The sequence below is a fragment of the Rhagoletis zephyria genome, unplaced genomic scaffold (assembly GCF_001687245.7).
Source record: "Rhagoletis zephyria isolate East Lansing unplaced genomic scaffold, Rhagoletis_zephyria_1.1 Rzeph_scaffold_00238, whole genome shotgun sequence".
In the NCBI taxonomy this organism is placed as follows: Eukaryota; Metazoa; Arthropoda; class Insecta; order Diptera; family Tephritidae; genus Rhagoletis; species Rhagoletis zephyria.
The window spans coordinates 112,675-133,986 of NW_016157322.1; the positions used below are offsets into that span (position 1 = coordinate 112,675).

Sequence of the window (21,312 nt, forward strand, 5' to 3'; positions counted from 1 at the left end):
TCGGACCAAAGTTATAATACCATTTCATGCTCATGAAAGTTATAAAAAAAATGTGTGAGAAGCTCGGCCAAATACACTGAGGAACATAACTATAGACGCATTTAATAATTCGAGTTTACGGCGCATTAACGAAATTTAGGAAAAAATAGGTAATGCCGGGTTAACCGTCTTTGACATTCATTAACTTAAAGGACCACATCTTTTTTAACCCTTTGGATAAAACACTGCAATCAAAAATGTTATTTTGTATTGGTGCATAGCTACAGACACACATTAACATCTTTATTAAATAATGCTAAACGTTAAAACCATCAAAAGATAACAACTTAAATGCATTGAGCAGTGAAAAAGAGCCTAATTAAATTTTAATTTGTTAAAAATTCTTACTTGTGTTCCCTGCACTAGCTTTAAACGCACAGGGCTTTCCCATCCTCAATTATCCTTGTTTTTACTGCAAAGATTGGTTCGCTCTGGCTAGTTTTAACAGAATTTTTGAGAATCATGACTTCCCACGCATTTTCTGGCTCAAAGAACAAGCTTTCCGTTGAAGAAAAGAAAATGATGCATTACAATGTATCGCTAGCTGCAGCCTAATCCTGTTGAAAAATACAGTGTACTCGTCAATGGCGATTAAAAATGGTAGAGAATAAGTTTTAAATTCTGCGGCAACATGCGCTGGTTAAATTGGGGACTGGAAAAGGACATGTTCAGTATTCCATCAGCGAAAATTGATTTTTTATCTGCTGACGCGCCACCCCCGAAATTTCAATACCGTTGGTTATTACCTTAATTCTTACAGTAAGCTTCAAATCTCTTCTAAGTTGAACCCTTGATCGTGAAAATACTTTATGCAAATTGCAAAAATGCATATTTTCGTACCTGCCGAATTGTACTCGGGACTCCTTATGCAGAGGTAATAATCTGGGAATTTTTGTCAGGATTTCTGCACAAAGATCTGAAAGCTCGTTTAAAACTTGATTTATTGTTGTAACGAGTAGACTAAGTGCAACCCCTCTCGATTTCTGTAATGAAGTTTTCAAGGAGTTTCTTGGAATTGCAAAAATTCTGCCTTAACCGTATGTGGGGATCTGATTTTTCCCTTTTGTTTCTTTGTTCGGTAAATAACAGACTCAATATTTCAAAAAACCTCGCACCAATTTGTCCAATCGCGCCAGTCTTCGATTTATTTCGCGAATTTCGGTGTTATCCTCGGGAAATGCGAAGTTTTATCCTTTATAAGTGCCTGATTCCTGCCTCAAAAAAATAAATGCGTCTATATTTATGCTACTCAGGGTATTTAGCAAAAGTGTAAGCGCCAAAAATTATTATTAAAGTTCATATAAACAACGACTATGCTCAGAAACTGAATTGTGATTACAATTAGTTTAATGAAATATAAATTTTTTTTGTTAAACCACAAGAAATAAATACGTGTTTTTGTATTTTGTATTTTATGTTCGCTTATACTTTAAAAAAATCGGCTTACTTAATTTTAAAGTAAATCATCGGCTTCGCTGATTGTTAGATCAAAAACGAACATTCGGTTCGGCTTCCACTTTCGGTCGAACTCTAATGCACTGAACAATGCATACTATCAATCAGGAAGTGCCAGGATCGATCCACGATGGTTAAGTATTAAAAAAAGTATTTTCCTTTCTAACTAAAATCAACGAAAAATAAAAACTATTTTTTATAAATAATACTAGTAGACCCGGCGAACTTCGTCCCGCCCAAAATTAAATTTTTTATTGAAACATTTGGTCCAACGTTTTCGCCAGCAATTCACGTTTGGTTTTGTGGTCGACAGAAGGCATATCCTCCATTGCCGTCTTAAATAACCTGACGAAAGCGTTATGCCGGGAAGAAGTCCTTACGGCAAGAACGATCCCGTTCGACGGTGAATCGTCTTTGCATCTGTATTAGGAATGTTAGTCCGGGGATCCCGGGTTCCCGGACTTTTTAAGGTATCGAAAATCCCGGGATTCTTAGCAAGTAATCCCGGGATTTTAGGGATTTGTAATTTGCACTGATGGCAACAAAAGAAACTCCTTTTCTTGACCAGTATTGGCTATATACCTTTTTTTATTTAATAATTAATATTTTTTTATAAATGTGTAGCTCATTATNAAAAAAAAATTGTATTAAAAAAAATTATCTTGCCGAGGATTGAACTCGGATCTCTCGAATAGCACGAAAGTGCTCTGCTCACTGGGCCATTGCCACTGTCACAGCAACGTTATCGAAATGGAAATTTATTGAAAACAAACCAAAAATTTCAAAATCATTCGTTAAAAAGTTAAGTAAAGGTTTTTGTTTACTTAACTTTAATGTTCATTAAATGCCGTTAACGAGTATTTAACTGACTATGAGAGGGAATTTTTTCAAATCCTTACTGAGGGNGTTTTTGTGGCGTAACTCACTTTTTTCGTTCAGTTTGAAACAAAATATAAAAATAAGTATTTATATAATTTTGCGCGCACTGGCTCAACAGACGCAATGGCTGAGTGAGCAGAGCGCTGGTGTGCCATTCGAGAGATCCCAGTTCGAGTCCTAGGGCGGGAAAATTTTCTTTTTCCTTTTTTATTTATATTTTGTTCCTGTTTATTTTTTATAAACTATCTTTATTGAATTTTTTTGCTTTTTTTTATCTAATTTTCTTTTAATTTATAGATTTTATTGCTTTAAAAAGGAAACAATTTTTTTTTAAATTTAATTAGATTAAAAAACAAACAAGACCAATAACAGGCCAATTCTGGCATCAGCCTCAGTCTTTCGAGAGACAAAAGTCTTTATATTTCGGCAACTATCTTGAAAGCCCCTTTCTGTATTTCGAATAACTAATTGAAAGTTATGCTAATAGTTTTATTATATTTATGGTTAAGCAATAAGTTTTCCAAGAACTAAACGAAATGAAAAAAATATATTTTTTTTAAAACAGGAAAAATAAACATTTTTGAGAAATTGAAAGCGAAAGAAAAAAGATGAATCAAAAAAGTTTCCAAATGGTAAATAAAATAAAAAATATGAATTTTTAAAGCAATAAAACTTAAAAAAAAATTGTATTAAAAAAAATTATCTTGCCGAGGATTGAACTCGGATCTCTCGAATAGCACGAAAGTGCTCTGCTCACTGGGCCATTGCCACTGTCACAGCAACGTTATCGAAATGGAAATTTATTGAAAACAAACCAAAAATTTCAAAATCATTCGTTAAAAAGTTAAGTAAAGGTTTTTGTTTACTTAACTTTAATGTTCATTAAATGCCGTTAACGAGTATTTAACTGACTATGAGAGGGAATTTTTTCAAATCCTTACTGAGGGACACCTTAAGTAATCATTAAACGACTCTGAGTGCGGCTGTTAGAGAAGAAGTATGGGTATAAAATTAATGAGGAAAGCCTGTAGAATTTAAACAGATTCAAGTTTCTGATGAAGAAAATGAAAATGTCCTTTAAAAATTTTATCCTTGAAATTTCGCAATATTTGTGTGTGAAAAAATTATATGTTAAGGGCTTATATAAACTCGATAACATCCTCGAATTTCGTTCTTCTAACTTTTTCAGCTTAAAAATTACCTATTCGTCCTTGTGAATCCAAGAAATTTTAATTTTTTAAATTCTAAAGGAATTTCCTATTGCATTTGTTACCCATATTTTTATTCTACATTGCATTGAATTTATTTAATAATTTTTGGAATTAATCATATCTTTGGAATTACAAAGTCCTTCAAAATAAATCCTCGGGTCAGAGAGAAAAATAGAAACTCCACTTTATGTAAATAAAAAAGTAGATTTCAAACCCACTTATTTATTATTTATTTCATGGCAAGAGAGCTTCTCAAACAACATAGAAGCATTTTTTTCGATTCAAGTTGTTGAAAAGTAATGAATATCTAAATCCCGGGACTAATCCCGGGATCCCGGGATTGTGACAACGCCAACCCGAAAATCCCGGGATCGTAAAAAGCCGAAAAATTAACATCCCTAATCTGTATAGTATATAAAATTTACATCTTGCACAGCGTAATTTGAACCCAGCTTATTCTTTTGTTTCCTATTTCAGCGATCTAAATTTTTATTCCTTGTCTAGCTTTTGACGCACTTGATGAAAATGAATTACACTTATATTTATCGATTTATTAAGAGATTACGAATAGAATCATATATAAAACATAGGTGTTCTCACGAACAGAAAAACTAAAATTTTTGTTTTGAAAGTGTACCTGTTTTTTTAGATTTGCTCAAATACATATGTATAAATATATGCACAAATTTGTTTACTTTAATTTCAATGAATCGATTCGATTCATAAAATTTTAATAGTAGCCCAGTAAATTTAGATCAAATTGGTAGGAAGACAAAAAAATGTAGTTCGGAACTTCTGACGCAGTTTACTTCTATTTGACACGTAGATTATGGATTCACAGTCTTCTCCTAAATGTGACATGGGAACATTCCGCCGTCTTAGATTTTAGGTTTTTTTTACGATTTGCAAGCTTGTTTTGCATTTTTCGTAAAAAAAGTTGAATACAAATTTTTAAACAATTTAATTTCCCAAATTTTTTATATTAACAGTAATTGGTTAATGCAGGCAGTTTCTGCAATTCACTGCCGAATGAATTTCAATTAAATTCGATTTGAATTCAAATTGGTATGGGTTAAAATTCACTCGGACGTGAATTGCAGAACCTGCCTGATTGTCACCGTTTTTGTCATTTTTCAACAATTTCTGTTGAAAATAAGTGGCATATTTAAATGCCAAAGTTGTATAAGATTTCATTCTTCACAACTTTGATAATAATTTGTTTTTTGTGCGACGAGTAGAACGCGACCGGAAATAAACCATTTGATACATTGTCACGATTTTCGCTACTATTCAACGGCTTCTGTGAAGATAAGGGCAAATCTAAAAAATATGTACACTTTCAAAAAAAAATTTAATTTTTAAATTTGTGAGCACACCTATGTTTTATATATCATTTTATTCGTAATCTCTTAATAAATCAATTAATATAATATATATATCTTAATAAATAATCAAAAGAATAAGCTGGGTTCAAATTATGCTGTTCAAGTTGTAAACTTTGAGCAAAGATTTTGAAAGCTGAGCTCACTTAATAGGGCATTCAATGGCATGCCCTGTTTTACCAGATTGGCTCCGGTTTTCGAGATAACGGTACATACTTACAATTTGATTAAATTTTAACTATTTTATAAATAACTCCCTCAGTTTTGAAGTTATTTTACTAAAATTTTGCATATAACAGTTTTTTAATATTACCTTAATTATTCTTTAAAATTATCGAAATAGGTTCACATTAACATATAGCTTCAATACAACTGATTACTCAGATATGTGTTTTTGCGCTATATCTCTAACTTCATATCTGAATAATAAATTGTATGCGTGCTATATGTTAAATTGAACCTATACTAAATTTTAACCTGTTTAATTGGAGGAGTTATAACACAAAACAACGTCTCTGATCAATCAGTTGTATGGGAGCTAGATGTTTTAGTGAACCGATTTCGATGATTTTATGGAATAGTTAAGGTAATATTAAAAAACGGTTATGTACAAAATTTTAGTAAAATATCTTCAAAACCCAAGGACTTTTTTTATAAAATAGTTAAAATTTAAGCAAAGTTTCAAGTACCGCTATCTCGAAAAGTGGAGCCAATAGGGTAAAACTGAGGACGCCATTGAATTTAGAAGGCTCCAATTAAGTAAGAGCAACTATCAGAAGATTTGTCGAAAAAAAGTTGCTTTGATACCACTCTCGAAATATTTTGACTAAAAGAAGAAGCATAATTAAAATTGGTAAATCAGGGCTTATACACACTTCTAGAGACAAATTTTTTGAAGCATTTTACAGGTATATGTAATTTTATCAGAACTAGCAATTATAGAAAGATTTAGATCGTTTCGACGTATTTACCAAATGTGCCTTCAATTAAGATGTTGTTGGAATAAAAATTACGCTCAAGATCGCATATTTTATCTTTAGAACTTAGTTTATTCTGAAAGCACACCTCTTGCTAAGGTATCAAATTATTCGTAATTTTGTGAAGAATACAATACATACTTAAAAAGTTCTTAAAATTAAATGCGTCAAAACCTATACGCGATAAACCGAAAATTTTGTAAATTGTGAAATGTGGAGTTACAGACTTTGAGTTACTTGCCATTTCGTTATTCCTACTGAACAAATTTACTCAGGCTGCATGTAATAAGCATCAACAAAATAACGAAATAGGCAGGAAAAGGCACTAGAAATCGCAAAAGAGGCTAAACGAGGCCCTAAAAAAAAGACAAAAACCGAAAAAAAATAAAAAAAAAATACATTTATTGTGGAAATGTTTATTTTACAAGTAAAAAGAGAAAAACTATGAACTAGTTTCATTATATGAAAAATTTGTACTTTGAATCCTTGACTATTTTCTTCTTTTGAGCTTTTAAATCACAAAACTTTAATCTCCATAGCTGTAGTAACATTGAACCACAAGATGCAGAAAGAAATGCGTTGAATGTACTAAACGTGCGTTCGACGTGAGTTATTGCAAGTGACGCCCAATTTAAATATGAAACGTTGAAAACTTTCACATTATCAGGAAAAAGGGCTTTTTCCTTGCCGTTTACTATTAAAGGTGGAAAAGGCGAAAAAGGCAACATCAATGTATATTTGGAATCAGGGAAAGCTAAAACGTGGTCATTAGGGCTGTCAAACTATCGATACTATCGATGGTTTCACTTTTTTCAACTATCTATCGACTATCGCTGCATTATTTCATTACTAAATCCTTGGAAGTAGAAATTACCAGTAAGTAAATTTTATTAGTTCTTGAAAAGCGGTGTGATGCTTCTAAAGGTATGGATTTTGTAATATGTAAGAATTATATTCAACAATTTTATTGCGCTTGATGCCGTTTTTGCATAAAAATGGCGTGCAATTATTCTCAAAAGAATAATTTAAAATCCTATTCTATTAAATATAATAATATATAGGAATTAATAACAAGCACAATACGGTATTTTCCAATACCATCCACATCCACGGAGTCGGAACGAATATTTAGTAAGATTTGGTTCATTATTTCCGAGGGAAGATGTGCCCTCAAGCCAAAAAACGATGACATGATTCTATTTATTAGCAAAACTTATTGGGTCGTCGAGTGATCTTTTAAGAACTGCTTAAAAATTAAAAGTGCAACAACTACAACAAAAACAACGATCTAAATAAGAATTGTTTTAACAAAAATTACATAATTAATGAAAATATAAATTATCTTGATGCTTTTCAATGAAATATTGACTCTGTTTAGTTATTTGAAGCGCTTTTCGAGTTCTTAATATGATATAAAGTGTATTAAATTTGTTCTTCTTGATTTTATGAATTATATGCATGGTACAATAATTACAGGTATTGTCTTCCCAGAAAGCGCATATTCCGATCTGCCTTATTTGAAAAACATCATTGTTGCCCACACTAAACGCCTTACTGTAAGGGAAAAGGGATATTTCTATTCACCATATATGTCCATGTATTTTTTTAAACAAACCTTCTTGCAGAGAACCTATTTAATTTGCAAAAGCCGAAAAATAAACATTTGCTTAGTAAACAAAACAAAAATTTTTATTGCTCAATTTATTTCAAACGTTTTTTATTTAGTTATTTATTTTTTTAATTACAAAGATTTAATTGGGCGAAAACCCAATCGAAAATTTCGATGTGAAGCAAAACTCTCTGGGAAGACTGTACGGCAAAATCAACTTTTTTTCTGGGTATTGGACCAAACCAATTTTTTTTTAAGAGATTGAGTCATAGGTAAAAAGGTTTTCGCAGTTAGCGTCCGAAATCGAGATATGGGCCTTCGAAGTTCGAAATAGGACCTTCGGTAACAAATTATATATAATTATTGCATATAAATAACTAAAAACCTAAAAATAATGACGTAGTCCTCCTTTTGCTCTTATTTAAATGGTATATAACTTTTTTTGTGCAAACTTATCTTACAGGTGCTATAAGGGGTGAAAGTTCAGCTCTTCGAAAAATTAAATTCTTTATATTTCAAACAATTTTGAACTGATTTTTAAAAAAATTATATCGTTGTAAAGGTGATTAAACCCCCTTTCTTTCGATATGCATATTTGTATCTTCGTATATAACAATTTTAGAAAACCACTATTAAATGAAAAAATACCTTTTTTTATAAAAAATATTTTAAACAAAAAAATTACTAACCGATTTTTAAAAAATTGGGATCGTTGTAAAGACGATTAACTCCCCTTTCTTCTGGTATGCATGCTTGTATGCTTTGTATATAAAAATTTGAGAAAAAACACATTTAAAGGAAAAAATACCATTTTTTATAAAAAAAAAAATATTTTAAACAAAAAAATTTCTAACCGATATCTAAAAGGTTGGTATCGTTGTAAAAGCGATTAAACCCCCTTTCTTCTGATATGCATATCACAGCGCACGGCAGTGCGCGCGAGCAGCCACAGTAGCATGCTGAAATGACTCGCTTACATATACACGAGATTTGGAGATTTGGAGGTTGTTATCCAGACGTCCAATCGACATGTTTGAGATATCGTTGGAAAGGTCAAGCTTCATAAACGATTAACCGGATTCTTAAAAATTAGGCTAAAGTGTTGCGAAACAAAAAACGTTTTTTTGCTTTTGCCGGTTTAAGGAGGCATTTGGCTACACCCACCATATTTGGTGTTATTCTATAGGCCAATACCTTTCAAACGATACCTTATATATTGAGTTCCGGCTACTAGTTGGAAAGATATAGAGCTAAATGTGTTTTGGTTCGTGTCTCCACTACGAGATGCTTTGGTATGTATGTGGCGTCTGTACGTACCTTCATTTAATTTTTTTCAATTTTTCAGGAATTAAAGTACAATAAAAACTAAGAAGGTTTTGTTCCAGGATGTTTTGATTCGTATGCCTGTGTGGCCGTGGCTGCTCCCTGAAATTCGAAAAAAGGCAATTTTATAAACTACCACCACTGAGGCCGCACTACTCAATCCATGTCATTGATGTGGATATCACTAGAACGGTCTTCAAACGAGCTATCTAAAGCTATCTTTTGTGTTTATAAAATATAAATATGTCATAACGTTATCGCCTGAAAACTAAAAATCGGGCTGCTGAAAATATAAATTTCGGGCATTTTCTCAAAAACTGGTCAGTCGATTTTATTCTAGGTTTCCACAAGTCTAGCCGAAAACCTTAGCTTTCATCTGGTATATAGCTTATATCTGGGAAAACTATTGTTGTGGAGATATTGCTATTCAAATTGAAAAAATGTCGCTCCAAAAAGGGTCAAATGGTTAAAAATTAACATATCCGTCTAATTTGGTTACTTTAAGATATAAAAATAACATACCCAGTTCCCCGAAAAAAATGGCCCATTCCCCGATTGCCACTTAAACCGAAATTCCCCCCAAATCGGGGAATTTCCCGCGAGTTGACAAGTTGAAGGATGCAGCTGTGCTAATCACTTCGTACATGTCTTGGAAACCACAATTTATGTGTATTTTAGAGTTTTTTTTTCAGTCACATGCCGAAATTGTAACATTTTTCCCCATTTTAATTGCAGGTATGTACACAGTATTTAACTATGCTACATGGGTTTATCACCAGCACTTAACCAATTTGTGAAGACGCGTATAATATTACCTACAGTTGTACATAAATATGTATGTATAAATGCATTTAGTTCACCCAATGTGCCGCTACTACTTACATACATATGTATAAATTGCCACTGAGCAAAACTACTTGAGAAAAAAGCATTAGTTTAATAGCACGAGTGCAACACACACCGTACACGTGATAGAAGTAAAACTTCTCAAAAAAAGCATATGTGTGCGCCCCACACCCGGTAGAAATCTTAACAAAAATAAACTACGAGACTATTAGACGAATACAGTTGTTTATTGTATCTAAAGTTGGTACGTAGATGATAAGTTTTTATCATTTCTCATATTTTTTTTATTTTTAATTTTTTCGAATACATATCATCATATCCTTGATCATCCTTTTTCGCTTTATTCCGTATTCGAAAAACTGTGTTACAATGGACACATCGATTTGAATACATAATTTAGATTTAGAGAATATTTTTAGCAATTTATTTTAGAAAAATAAAGCATTTAGTTTATTGTTTGTATTTTCGTCGATTTTAAATTTGCTACCCCAAAATAACTGATATCAAATAAAACACCTCTTTGAGGTAAAATTTTCGAGTGACGAAAGCTGAACTAGAAACACAAAATTTATGATATCAATTTCGTGACGAAAATTATACGCATTTTTTAACTTTCCATAAATAATTTCAATTATTTTGGGGTAGCTAATTTAAAATCGACGAAAATACAAACAATAAACTAAATGCTTTATTTTTCTCAAATAAATTGCTAAAATTATTAACACAGGGAATGATCAGACGATAAGTCATCAACATTCTCTGCTAGATTTCCCTCTATATTTTTTGGGCCCATGAAGGGCTTACCAGGTGGTGACATATCTAGTTGTTTGTGTCTGTTTATAACCAGGGAACGGATTTTTAGGACCTAAAAACCTATAAAAAAGGCAAAATAAAGTAACGAAATAGGCTGGAAAAGGCAAAAACAAAGGTATTGCCAAAAAAGCAAAATAAGGCACTAAAAAGACAGAAAATACGAAGAACAATCAAAAAATACATTTATTTTAGAAAATTTGATATTATAAGTAAAAAGAGAAAAACTATGAACTAGTTCTTTGACTATTTTATCCTTTCGAGTTTCTAACTCATAAAACTTTAATCTGTATAGTTGTAGTAACACAAGATGCATTTAGAAGTTTTCTGACAGCATGTTCATTCGATTTTCGCGAAGAAAAGCCTTGAATGTACTAAATGTGCGCTCGACGTAAGTTGATACAAGTTTGAAACGTTCATGTTATCAGGAATAAGGGCGATTTCCTCGCCTTTTACAATTTTATACACACCCCTTATTGTCTTCAAGACTACGTTAGCTGAGAAAACGGCTTTGAATTTTTTCAACACCAATTTGGCAAGAGGTCCCTGCATTTCTATAAGCCGCATGGGCATGTGTATATTTTTTAATCTTAAAAAAAAAATGCTATAATCACTTTTTTAAAGGTAGAAAAGGCAAAAGAAGGCAAAAATCTTAAAAAAGGCAAAAAAAGGCCAATATCTTAAAAAAGGTAAAAAAAGGCAACATCAAATATGTATATATGGAATCAGGGAAAGCTAAATCGTGGACATTCTTAATCGAATATACTCTATCTCTTCAGCAGAAAAAAGGGCAATTTCCATAAAATCCGTTCCCTGTTTATAACCGTATTATACAACTGGCGTCTTTTGGATTACCCAAGCTATCAATGAAATCATTTTCAGAACTTAAGAACCAAAGTTTTGTAAGCCTTAAGATAGTTGCTTGCAGACAAGCCGTTGCTTTAGAATCTAAAGTACTGTGCTTTGAGCGATTTCTAATGGGCACCGCTGTGCCTCGATGAGCCTTGCCATCTATGTGATTTGTGGCATAAAATTTATATATATGAGACATTCTTTTTCATATCGGACACTAAGTTTGGTGTCAAATTTATAATTTGTCTTTGGGCCTATATGAGGAGGTCATGTGTTATATTTTTCTTAGTAGACATGTATTGGGTTATACTCTGAGTAAGATTTAATATCATTCCTTCTATGCAACCAGTTGAAGGGTTCGGTTCGTAAAGTACAAAACCGCGTATAAACAAAATGCAAAACCGCATATCAACATAATGCAAAACCGCAGATGTGAGGTTGCATAAACTATTTTCTAGAGAGTAAAAACACTCATATTTCAAAATGGTTTTCTTTTTTATAAAGCAATCGCATTTCTAGCTAGTATATTTCAGGATGAATGGATAAGGCTTGAGCCAAGACCTTGTGTGAGCAAATCTAATATTTGGCAAAAAATGTCAGTTACGCGGTTTTGCAGAACGACGATACGCGGCTTTGTACCTTAAACGACGATTTGAATTTGTTGCTTGATTGCGATTTGATTTCACTGTGTTTAGCTGTGTATCATGTTTTAGTACCCTAGCAAAAGAGGCGTTGATAAAAAAGGCTCCTGGTGTAGTTGATGGCATGAGGTGTTGGTACTAGGGCTTTTAAAAGTATTCGAATAATGGGATATTCGGTTAACCGAATACTAAACTAGCCCATTAAATTTAGACTTTTCAAAAAAAAAAAGGAATTTGTTGGGAAGTTTTGACGCAGTTTACTTCTATTTGACACTTAGATTATGGATTCACAGTCTTGCCCCTAAATTGGGTATGGGAACATTCCATCTTATATTTTAGGTTTTTGGCGATTTGCAAGCTTATTTTGGATTTTCCGTAAAAAAAGGTTGAATACAAATTTGTAGATATTTAAATTTGCCACATGTTTAAAAAAAAAAGCATTTATTCTTGTAAATAATTAGCAAAAAATGCGGAAAATTGGTGAATTGTCACGGTTTTTGCCATTTTTTACAAATTCCTGTTAAAAATACTTGGCATATTTAACCCTTAGCTGGAATCGATATTTCAAGTTACGTTGTTGGGATCGAGGGTCCATTTGGACCCCAATTGAAAAAAAGCAAATAAATAGTGGTATATACAAAAATTGTGTATTTAAAACAATAACCTTTTTTCGAAATAGTAATCAAATTTTTATTAACTTTATCATAAATACTTAATTTTATATTCACTTATTACCAGGAAACGGATTTTATGGAAATTGCCCCTTTTTCTGCTAAAGAGATGAGAGTATATTCAATTAAAAATTACCACTAGAGCTGTCAAACTATCGATAGTCGACTCCGTCGATAGTATCGAAATCCACACTGATTTATCTAAGCCTGTACTGGCTAAACTATTTTTAACATATAATTCATGGTACAATTACACGATACAGCACTCGGCTGGGTATTGAACCAAGCCAACTTTTTTTAAAAGATTGAGTTATAAGTAAAAAAAGTAAGTTCTCCGTTTTTCGAAGTTAGCTTCCGAAATCGAGATATGGGCCTTTGTAAAAATACCTACGTGGTCCGCTTTTTTTTTCTTATTTATATGGTATTCAACTTTTTTTGTGAAAACTTATATTACAGGTGCTATAACGGGTCAAAGGTCAGATCTTCGAAAAATTCAAAACTTAATATTTCAGAAAATTTTGAACTGATTTTTAAAAGATCCGTTGTAAAGGTGATTGAACCCCCTTTCTTGTGATGTGCTTATTTGAAAACTTCGTATATAAAATTTGAGAAAAAACACATTTAAAGGAAAAAATGCCTTTTTAGTATAAAAAAAATATTTTAAACAAAAAAACTACTAACAGATTTAAAAAAAATTGATATCGTTGTAAAGGCGACTAAACCCCCTTTCTTCTGATATGCATATTGGTATTTTGTCCTTTTCAGTGTTTTTTCTCCAATTTTTATATACGAAGTATGCAAATATGCATATTAGACGAAAGGGGGTTGAACCACCTTAAAAACGATGCCAACCTTTTAAAAATCGGCTAGCAATTTTTTTGTTTAAAATATTTTTTGATATAAAAAGTTATTTTTTCCTTTTAAGTGTTTTTTCTAAAATTTTTATTCACAAGGTATACAAATCAAATAAAACTCTTCTTTGAGGTAAAATTTTCGAGTGACGAAAGCTGAACCAGAAACACAAAATTTATGATATCAATTTCGTGACGAAAATTATACGCATTTTTTAACTGCCTTTGAAACGTAGGGAAAATAATTAATTAAGCCCGTTTCTTTAGATTTAAAACTAAGTGAAGATGAAGTCTCTACGATGGGCAGAACCCGAGATATAACTATTTTAAGGAGTACATAATTAGTTAGAATCACGAAAAAAGCTAAATTTGACAGATCATATAGAAACCATAAAAAAAAATTTTAAGCCAATCGAAAGTGTGACACAAAATTTAGTGTGCGATATGAAAAAGAATGTTTCATATATATAAATTATATGCCACAAATCACATAGATGGCAAGGCTCATCGAGGCACAGCGGTGCCCATTAGAAATCGCTCAAAGCACAGTACTTTAGATTCAAAAGCAACGGCTTGTCTGCAAGCAACTATCTTAACGCTTACAAAACTTTGGTTCTTAAGTTCTGAAAGTGATTTCATTGATAGCTTGGGTAATCCAAAGGACGCCAGTTGTATAATACGGTTATAAACAGACACAAACAACTAGATATGTCACCACCTGGTAAGCCCTTTATGGGCATAAAAAATATAGAGGGAAATCTAACAGAGAATGTTGATGACTTATCGTTTGATCATTCCCTGTATTATAAATTTTAGCAATTTATATGAGAAAAATAAAGCATTTACAGTCAGTCAATAAAGTTAAGGTACAGCGAATTTTTTACAATACGGACAACTATTTTTTTAATATTTTTTTTTTCGATAATTTTTTATACAAATATGGTTAATTCTACAACAAAAAACCAAAAAATTAGAGTTCCAAACCTTGTGCAAAATTAAAGAAAAAAATTCCCCAAAAATCAATGCTAAGTCCTAGCTTCCTCATATTTGCACTTTATTATACTAAAATTGAATGGGCTAAAAAACTGCATACTCAACTTTTTTCTAGAGAGCGTAAATAAAAAGTGCAATATTTAAATGAAATTTTGCAGAATTATCTTTAATTTTGCACAAGGTTTGGAACTTTGAATTTTGGGGTTTTTGTTGTAGAATTAACCATATTTTTATAAAAAATTCGCGAAAAATTAAATAATTAAAAAAATAGTTGCCCATATTGTAAAAAAATCGCTGTACCTAAACTTTATTGACTGAGTGTAGTTTATTGTTTGTATTTTCGTCGATTTTAAATTTGCTACCCCAAAATAATTGATATCAAATAAAACACCTCTTTGAGGTAAAATTTTCGAGTGACGAAAGCTGAACTAGAAACACAAAATTTATGATATCAATTTCGTGACGAAAATTATATGCATTTTTTAACTGAATTTGAAACGTAGGGAAAATCTTTTTTATTCATACGAATCGTTGCAAACGTTCTGTTTTTTGTTTTGTGTTTCTAGCAGTAAACGGAATTTCGCAACGTTCCGAATAAATAAAAAAAAAATTTCCGTACATACCAAAACACATTTAGCTCTATATCTTTCCAACTAGTAGCCGGAACTCAATATATAAGGTATCGTTTGAAAGGTATTGGCCTATAGAATAACACTAAATATGTTGGGTGTACTCACATGCCCCCTTAAACCGGCAAAAGCAAAAAAACGTTTTTTGTTTCGCAACACTTTAGCCTAATTTTTAAGAATCCGGTTAATCGTTTATGAAGCTTGAATACATTTTCTGGACACACTCTGCAAGACCTTTCCAACGATATCTCAAACATGTCGATTGGACGTCTGGATACTTCCAAATCTCGTGTATATATAAGCGAGTCATTTCAGCATGCTACTGTGGCTGCTTTCGTCACTCGCGCGCACTGCCGTGCGCTGTGATACTACAGGAGCAAACCCAATTTATTGTTCGAATAACACGCCTCACTACAAGTAAAGCAAACAGGATTAAATATAAGAAGTATGTATACCAGCAGCCACATTAAACTAAAAAAATGGTCAAATAAACAATTGGGTATTATTATTAGAAGTATCCTGAAGAGAAACAGAATTTTCTGATCGAAAAATATTGATTTTCAAGAATTCTACACCATTTCCACGAAAAATGGTTTTTCCCCATATAAAATACATGTAAAACTTTGAGCGACCTCTAAATATTTTTTTATATAAAAAAAAAACAAGGGTATAATTTTTTTCGATAACCGAAACCGAGAGATTTGTTGCTGAAAAGCTACGGTTTCGGTAAGAGTGATTTTATTCGCGCAACGGCGCTTTGACAGCGAAATGCCTAACTTTCGAATGTTGTGGTTTTGGTAACCCATTTAAATAATGTACGCAGATATGCACTGTAAGCGATTTCGTGCGAATACCGAAACCGCAACCTAAGAAGAGAGTGAAAGAATCACCTACCGCACAGCTATTATACAAAGAAGCAAATAGAAAATTGATGACTGGGAAGGAGACCGGAGTAGACAGTGACGGGCAAAACTGTAACATGGTGTAACACTTTTTACTTCAGCCATCGCTATCTTTCCAAGTTCTAACGACCTTCATACTTTTGTTGTATATTCTTGTTGGTACGTCCCTACTCCCTCTCTCATAATGATTTGAAGTCAATACAACAACAATAAAAAAAAAGCAGACAAAAATGTAAATTAAGGCAGATGTTACAGTTTTGCACTCATATATTTTTAAGAACTTTTTAACAATTTTCACGAAAAAAAGAACTACTAACACAATGTTCAGTACTCTTTTGCTTGTTTCAGTTCCTGGATGCGATTTGGCATACCTTATTTGTATTTTAGTAAAAATTCTGGAGGTATATCCTTAGTTTGCTTTCACAGCTCATGTACTCGATTTTACGGACTGTGCTTTTAGTCGATTTCGCAAATTCTCGATGAGATTCATGTCCGCGGATTGTGGAGGTCATTGCGAACATGTGCAGTGTTTTTTGAGAGATTTTTCAGCAGAAATTCTCATTTTTTCGACTACATCTTGCAAATTTTATGAACAGATACTGTTCCTTACGCATAATACGTACTAACGGACAAACAAAATTTTTTAAATACAACCCCAAACTATTATTGACCGACCACTGTGATTCACAGTTTTCCTTACATGATGCGAATGGGCTTAATTTGGGTCTTTGATCCAATACCATGACTGGCCATCCGATTGAAAGCGATTAATTTAGTCTTGTCAGACCAAATAACCTTCAATTGAAACTTAAAAATATGTTTTTTATTGCATTCTGAACGGCCTAGCATATCCCAATAGGCAACGGTTCGGTTTTCGTGCGATGCAGCGAAATGCTGCCACACTCGCACATGTATTATGATCAAATTTGCTTTTTTCTTCTTTATAGTGCTTTTGCGCTCAATTTGGCAATAAATAAATAAATAAAATAAATAATAGTGGCTGCATCGCTACTTGCTTCTAAGTTCACAAGATATCGTACCGTAATATTTTTTGACAGACTTCCTTTGTCCTTGGGAACATTTCAGGCTATATTTTTTCTCAGTCTTAACATTTTCAAGTAGAAAATTCCAAAATTTGTTGCCACTTTTCGTGCGGTCCCGCCTTGCCGCAGTAAATCTATTATTTACATTTATGGTTCCTGATTAACTATGTTATTTAATGGTGATCACTTTTTCAATAGATTACAATATAGAAAAAAATCATCTGACTTCCAACTAAGTAAGAGATAACTGTCAAATGCAAAACTGAGTGAGCGCAAAACTGTAACATCTGCCTTAATTTACATTTTTGTTTTTTTATTGTTTTTGTATTGACTTCAAATCGTTATGAGAGAGGGAGTAGGGATGTACCAACAAGAATATACAACAAAAGGATGAAAGTCATTAGAACTTGGAAATTTAGCGGTGGCTGAAATAAAAAGTGTTACACCATGTTACAGTTTTGCTCTTCACTGTATGTACAGCGCTACGTAAAGACACTCTCGCCAAATTTTCTTGTTAAACAATATCAGCAAAATGTTTCCTTTTTGTTAAAAGTGTCAAAAGATAACTTACATTGATTTCTTTTTATTATAAACCACGTGCTTTGTGCGACCTATGATTTAAACACAACAAATAAACGTTCTTCTTACCTTCAGATCTCTATGCACCACACCTTGCTCATGCATATAGTCTACGGCTTCAAGAATTTGTCTTATAAGACCAGATGCATCTTTTTCGGTATATGAACCTTTCTCAACAATGCGATCAAATAGTTCGCCACCAGTTACTCTGAAAAAAAGGAAAGGGTATTCAAAATGTTAGTTTAAAATAAAGCACTGCAAATATATCGGCCGAAATACTATTGACATTTGTAGAGAGTAATATGAATATTGCGTGCCAAATGAACTTTTCTCTTAAAGTTTACACTGCTGGCAAATGTAAATAAGGATTCAAATTTAAAAACTAATTAATACAACTAAAGTAAAATCTGTGGAAAATTAACAATAAAATACCTTTTTTCCGAAACCTGTAAAGGACCCTTTTATTTTTCAAAAAAACCTGGGTAACAGTTATTCGTCGCCACGCTGTAGATGCCTTATTTTCTCCATACATTTTGCTTAAGTATTTCAGATCCTCCTTCAGGCAGCAGAATATGAAAATAGGACGCTAAAAACTTAACAAAATGAAAAAAGTATTCATTATTGCAAAAACTGGACGAGCTACTCCGAGATCCGTGATTTATAAGACCGTTTTGCTGTAGGTTTACGTCCTTATATCAAAAAACATTCATCTTGCACAAGAAAGAAAAGAGATCCAACCTCATGAAGAATAAGCCGCTAAAGAGAATGGCGTACTTAGTTTTTTAATACAACCAACCAGAAAGTTATCCAAACGGCCTAAAGTGAGTATATGGTATTATTTTTAACGAATTTTTAAATTTATTTGTTAGGATTTTCCAGATAGTAGTAATTTTTCTAAAATTAAAATACTTAAGATTATAGCTAATTTAATATAGTTTTTAAAACAGCTAACAGATTTTGAATTGATTTATATTTGAACTAGTAAATTAGGATTAAGTAAAGCCATGTTGAGTACAATCAGGTCTGACATACTTTAAAATTTGTTGAAGTTTTTAACAATGTCGCTTTTATGTGCTAGGTAGGGAAATATGTACTTTCAGGTGCGCAGTTACTATTTGAAAAAAATAAATAATTTCCGAAAATGCTAGCCTCTAGCAGCAATGTCGAAGGGAAGATTATCTATGTTCCGTTCGTTTGTCAAATCTGTCCTTTTAATGTTAACGTAATCAGAGTAGAAATTGGTCCATGTTTAGCTACTGTTATTAACTTAGTGGCGACGCCCAAACGCGAACAAATGTTGAAATTAATTGCACTTTTCTCAATATGTATTAAATTAATGAAACTTACCAGTTAGGAAGTAACTACTAATTTTTGACGTTTTCTCCATAAAACCCATGCAAGGAATTAAATTCAGTTTCCACCGAGGTATAGCTAGAGGTCTAAATTACAATATAGGCTCCATTTTAGCACAGGAAAGTATCTTATTATTGGTGGGCGTGGCACCAGCTATATATGCTGCATTTTAGACACCGCATATCTCTGAAAGTATTTGCGGTGGAATACTGGAATTCGGTAAGGATGTATATATGCTCATGTAGAAAACTGAAGGTTATTGGAAAAATATTCTATCTATACCTGTTATTAACATTATAAATGTGAAAGTTTGTATGTTTGTTACTCAATAAAGCAAAAGAGCTGAACGGATTGGAATATTTGGCCCTAGTTAGCTGTACTAGGGACTGACATATTCGAAAAATTCGATTTATGGTTCGATTTTCTTGAAATTGCACGTACGCATATTACAGATATAAAGAGAAATTAACCTACCAAAAACGGACACGATAGGTAGTACCGTAGTAGAGTTATTTCAACTTAAAGTTCATTAAGTGTATATTTTTTAATTAGAAACCATTTGCTGCCGTGCTTCTTAACCGATTGAATGATTGTTTTACAGTTCGTAAGGTGTTTTAGGGCGCCGCAAAGCAAGCGGGTATTGGCTAGTGTAATATATTAATGTAATTATCAGTCGTAAATATAGATGAAGTATTCCATAGTACGGCAGTTTCATCCACGCCAGCTTTGGCTTTTAAATTTTGAAATTGATGTTTGTCAAGTTGGAAAGTGGTTTTCAACATTGCTTCACTTAAACCTAATTTCCTAGTTCAAATATGATTCGATTCAAAATCTGTTCGCTTCCTTAAAAACTACATTAAATTAGCTACAATTTTAAGTACAGTATATTTTGCTTAGCAGCACATCCTCCTTTGCACGAAAAACTTGTGCACGTAACCGAAAAAGGCACTTAAGCGAATTTTCTTTACTATTTCAATGAGGAAGGTATCCGAATCCCTATGAAACCAAATATTGGCGGAGCACTTACCATGTAGAAATTTCTACAAGCGAAATTTTTACCGATTGTTATCTAATTATCTATATAACTACATAAATAGCCGTTTTCGTTGTTCTGCGAGATTTGCAAAATAGGGCCAGTGCAGGTAAAATAAATAATAATAATAATTATAAATTTTAAAAATAATGCCTCTGATGTGCATTTTGGGGTAGGTATCTTAAATGTGCACTTAAGCATAGAGGCAGCAAAGCAAAAAATACTGTATTTTAATTTTGGAAAAACTACTACTATCGGGAAAATCCTAACGAATAAATTTGAAAATATGTGAAAAATAGTCACTTTAGTCCGCGTGGGTAACTTTCTGGTTAGTTGTATTTAAAAACTGAGTACGACATTCGGCTTATTCTTCATGAGGTTGGATATCTTTTTTTTCATTCTTGTGCAAGATGAATGTTTTTTGATATAAGGACCTAAACCTACAGCTAAACAGTCTTATAAATCACGGATTTCGGAGTAGCTCATCCAGTTTTTGCAATAATGAATATTTTTTTTATGTTGTTAGGTTCTTAGCGTCCTATTTTCATATTCTGCTGCCGGAGGGAGGATCTGAAATATTTTAGCAAAATTATGCATCTAATAACATACATTTTAGAGTACTTAAAAAGATAGGAACAAAAAAGAAAACATAATAAATTTGAGTGACTGAGCAATGTTATTCAAAAGTGCTCTACTACATAAAGCACTATAGGTACGGTGACCAGATTTCTGTGGACAAAAATGGGGACATTTGTAATGCATCGAATCCGAACATACAATTTTGTTTTTAGAATAAAAAGACATAACATCTTTTAAGACAGTTTTATTTAAAACAAAACAAAGAGAAAAAACTAGAAAATTATCGCAAAAATGTATACGCAAAATATATACGGTGGCGAGAATGTCAATAGGGAAAGTTTTCAAGTAAAGTATTCAAGTAGGGAAATGCTCTTGTTAAACTAATAAAGAAAACACTGAAAATCGGGATTTAATTGGTACAAATATGAACAAGTAAGAAAGTCTAAGTTCGGGCGGAGCCGAACTTTAAATACCCGGCGCAAGTATTAAATATGTTTTTTCACCTTTCCGAAACCTTCCGCTAGATGGTAAGCCGGGGTGTATCAATTTTGAGTAAATTAGCGTCCTTCAATTTCGAAATATTGAAGTTTCAAGCATTTCTGAAATTTACCGTTATATGAGAAGCGGCCGTTATTTTAGTCCGATTTCAATAATT

The 21,312-nt window shown here is 32.4% G+C and overlaps 1 protein-coding gene across 3 annotated transcripts in view; it reads right to left on the reverse strand.

The window, feature by feature from the left end:
- Positions 1 to 21,312, reverse strand: part of CaMKI (Calcium/calmodulin-dependent protein kinase I) — a 316,930-nt gene that overhangs the window by 96,157 nt on the left and 199,461 nt on the right. For all 3 annotated transcript variants that reach the window (XR_001846754.1, XM_017609613.1, XM_017609612.1), the window contains one exon: positions 17,762 to 17,900. Coding sequence is in view for 2 of the 3 variants with exons in the window: in XM_017609613.1 (XP_017465102.1) it covers positions 17,762 to 17,900 (139 nt within the window). In the remaining variant the exon portion in view is untranslated. The remainder of the gene's footprint in view (positions 1 to 17,761; positions 17,901 to 21,312) is intronic.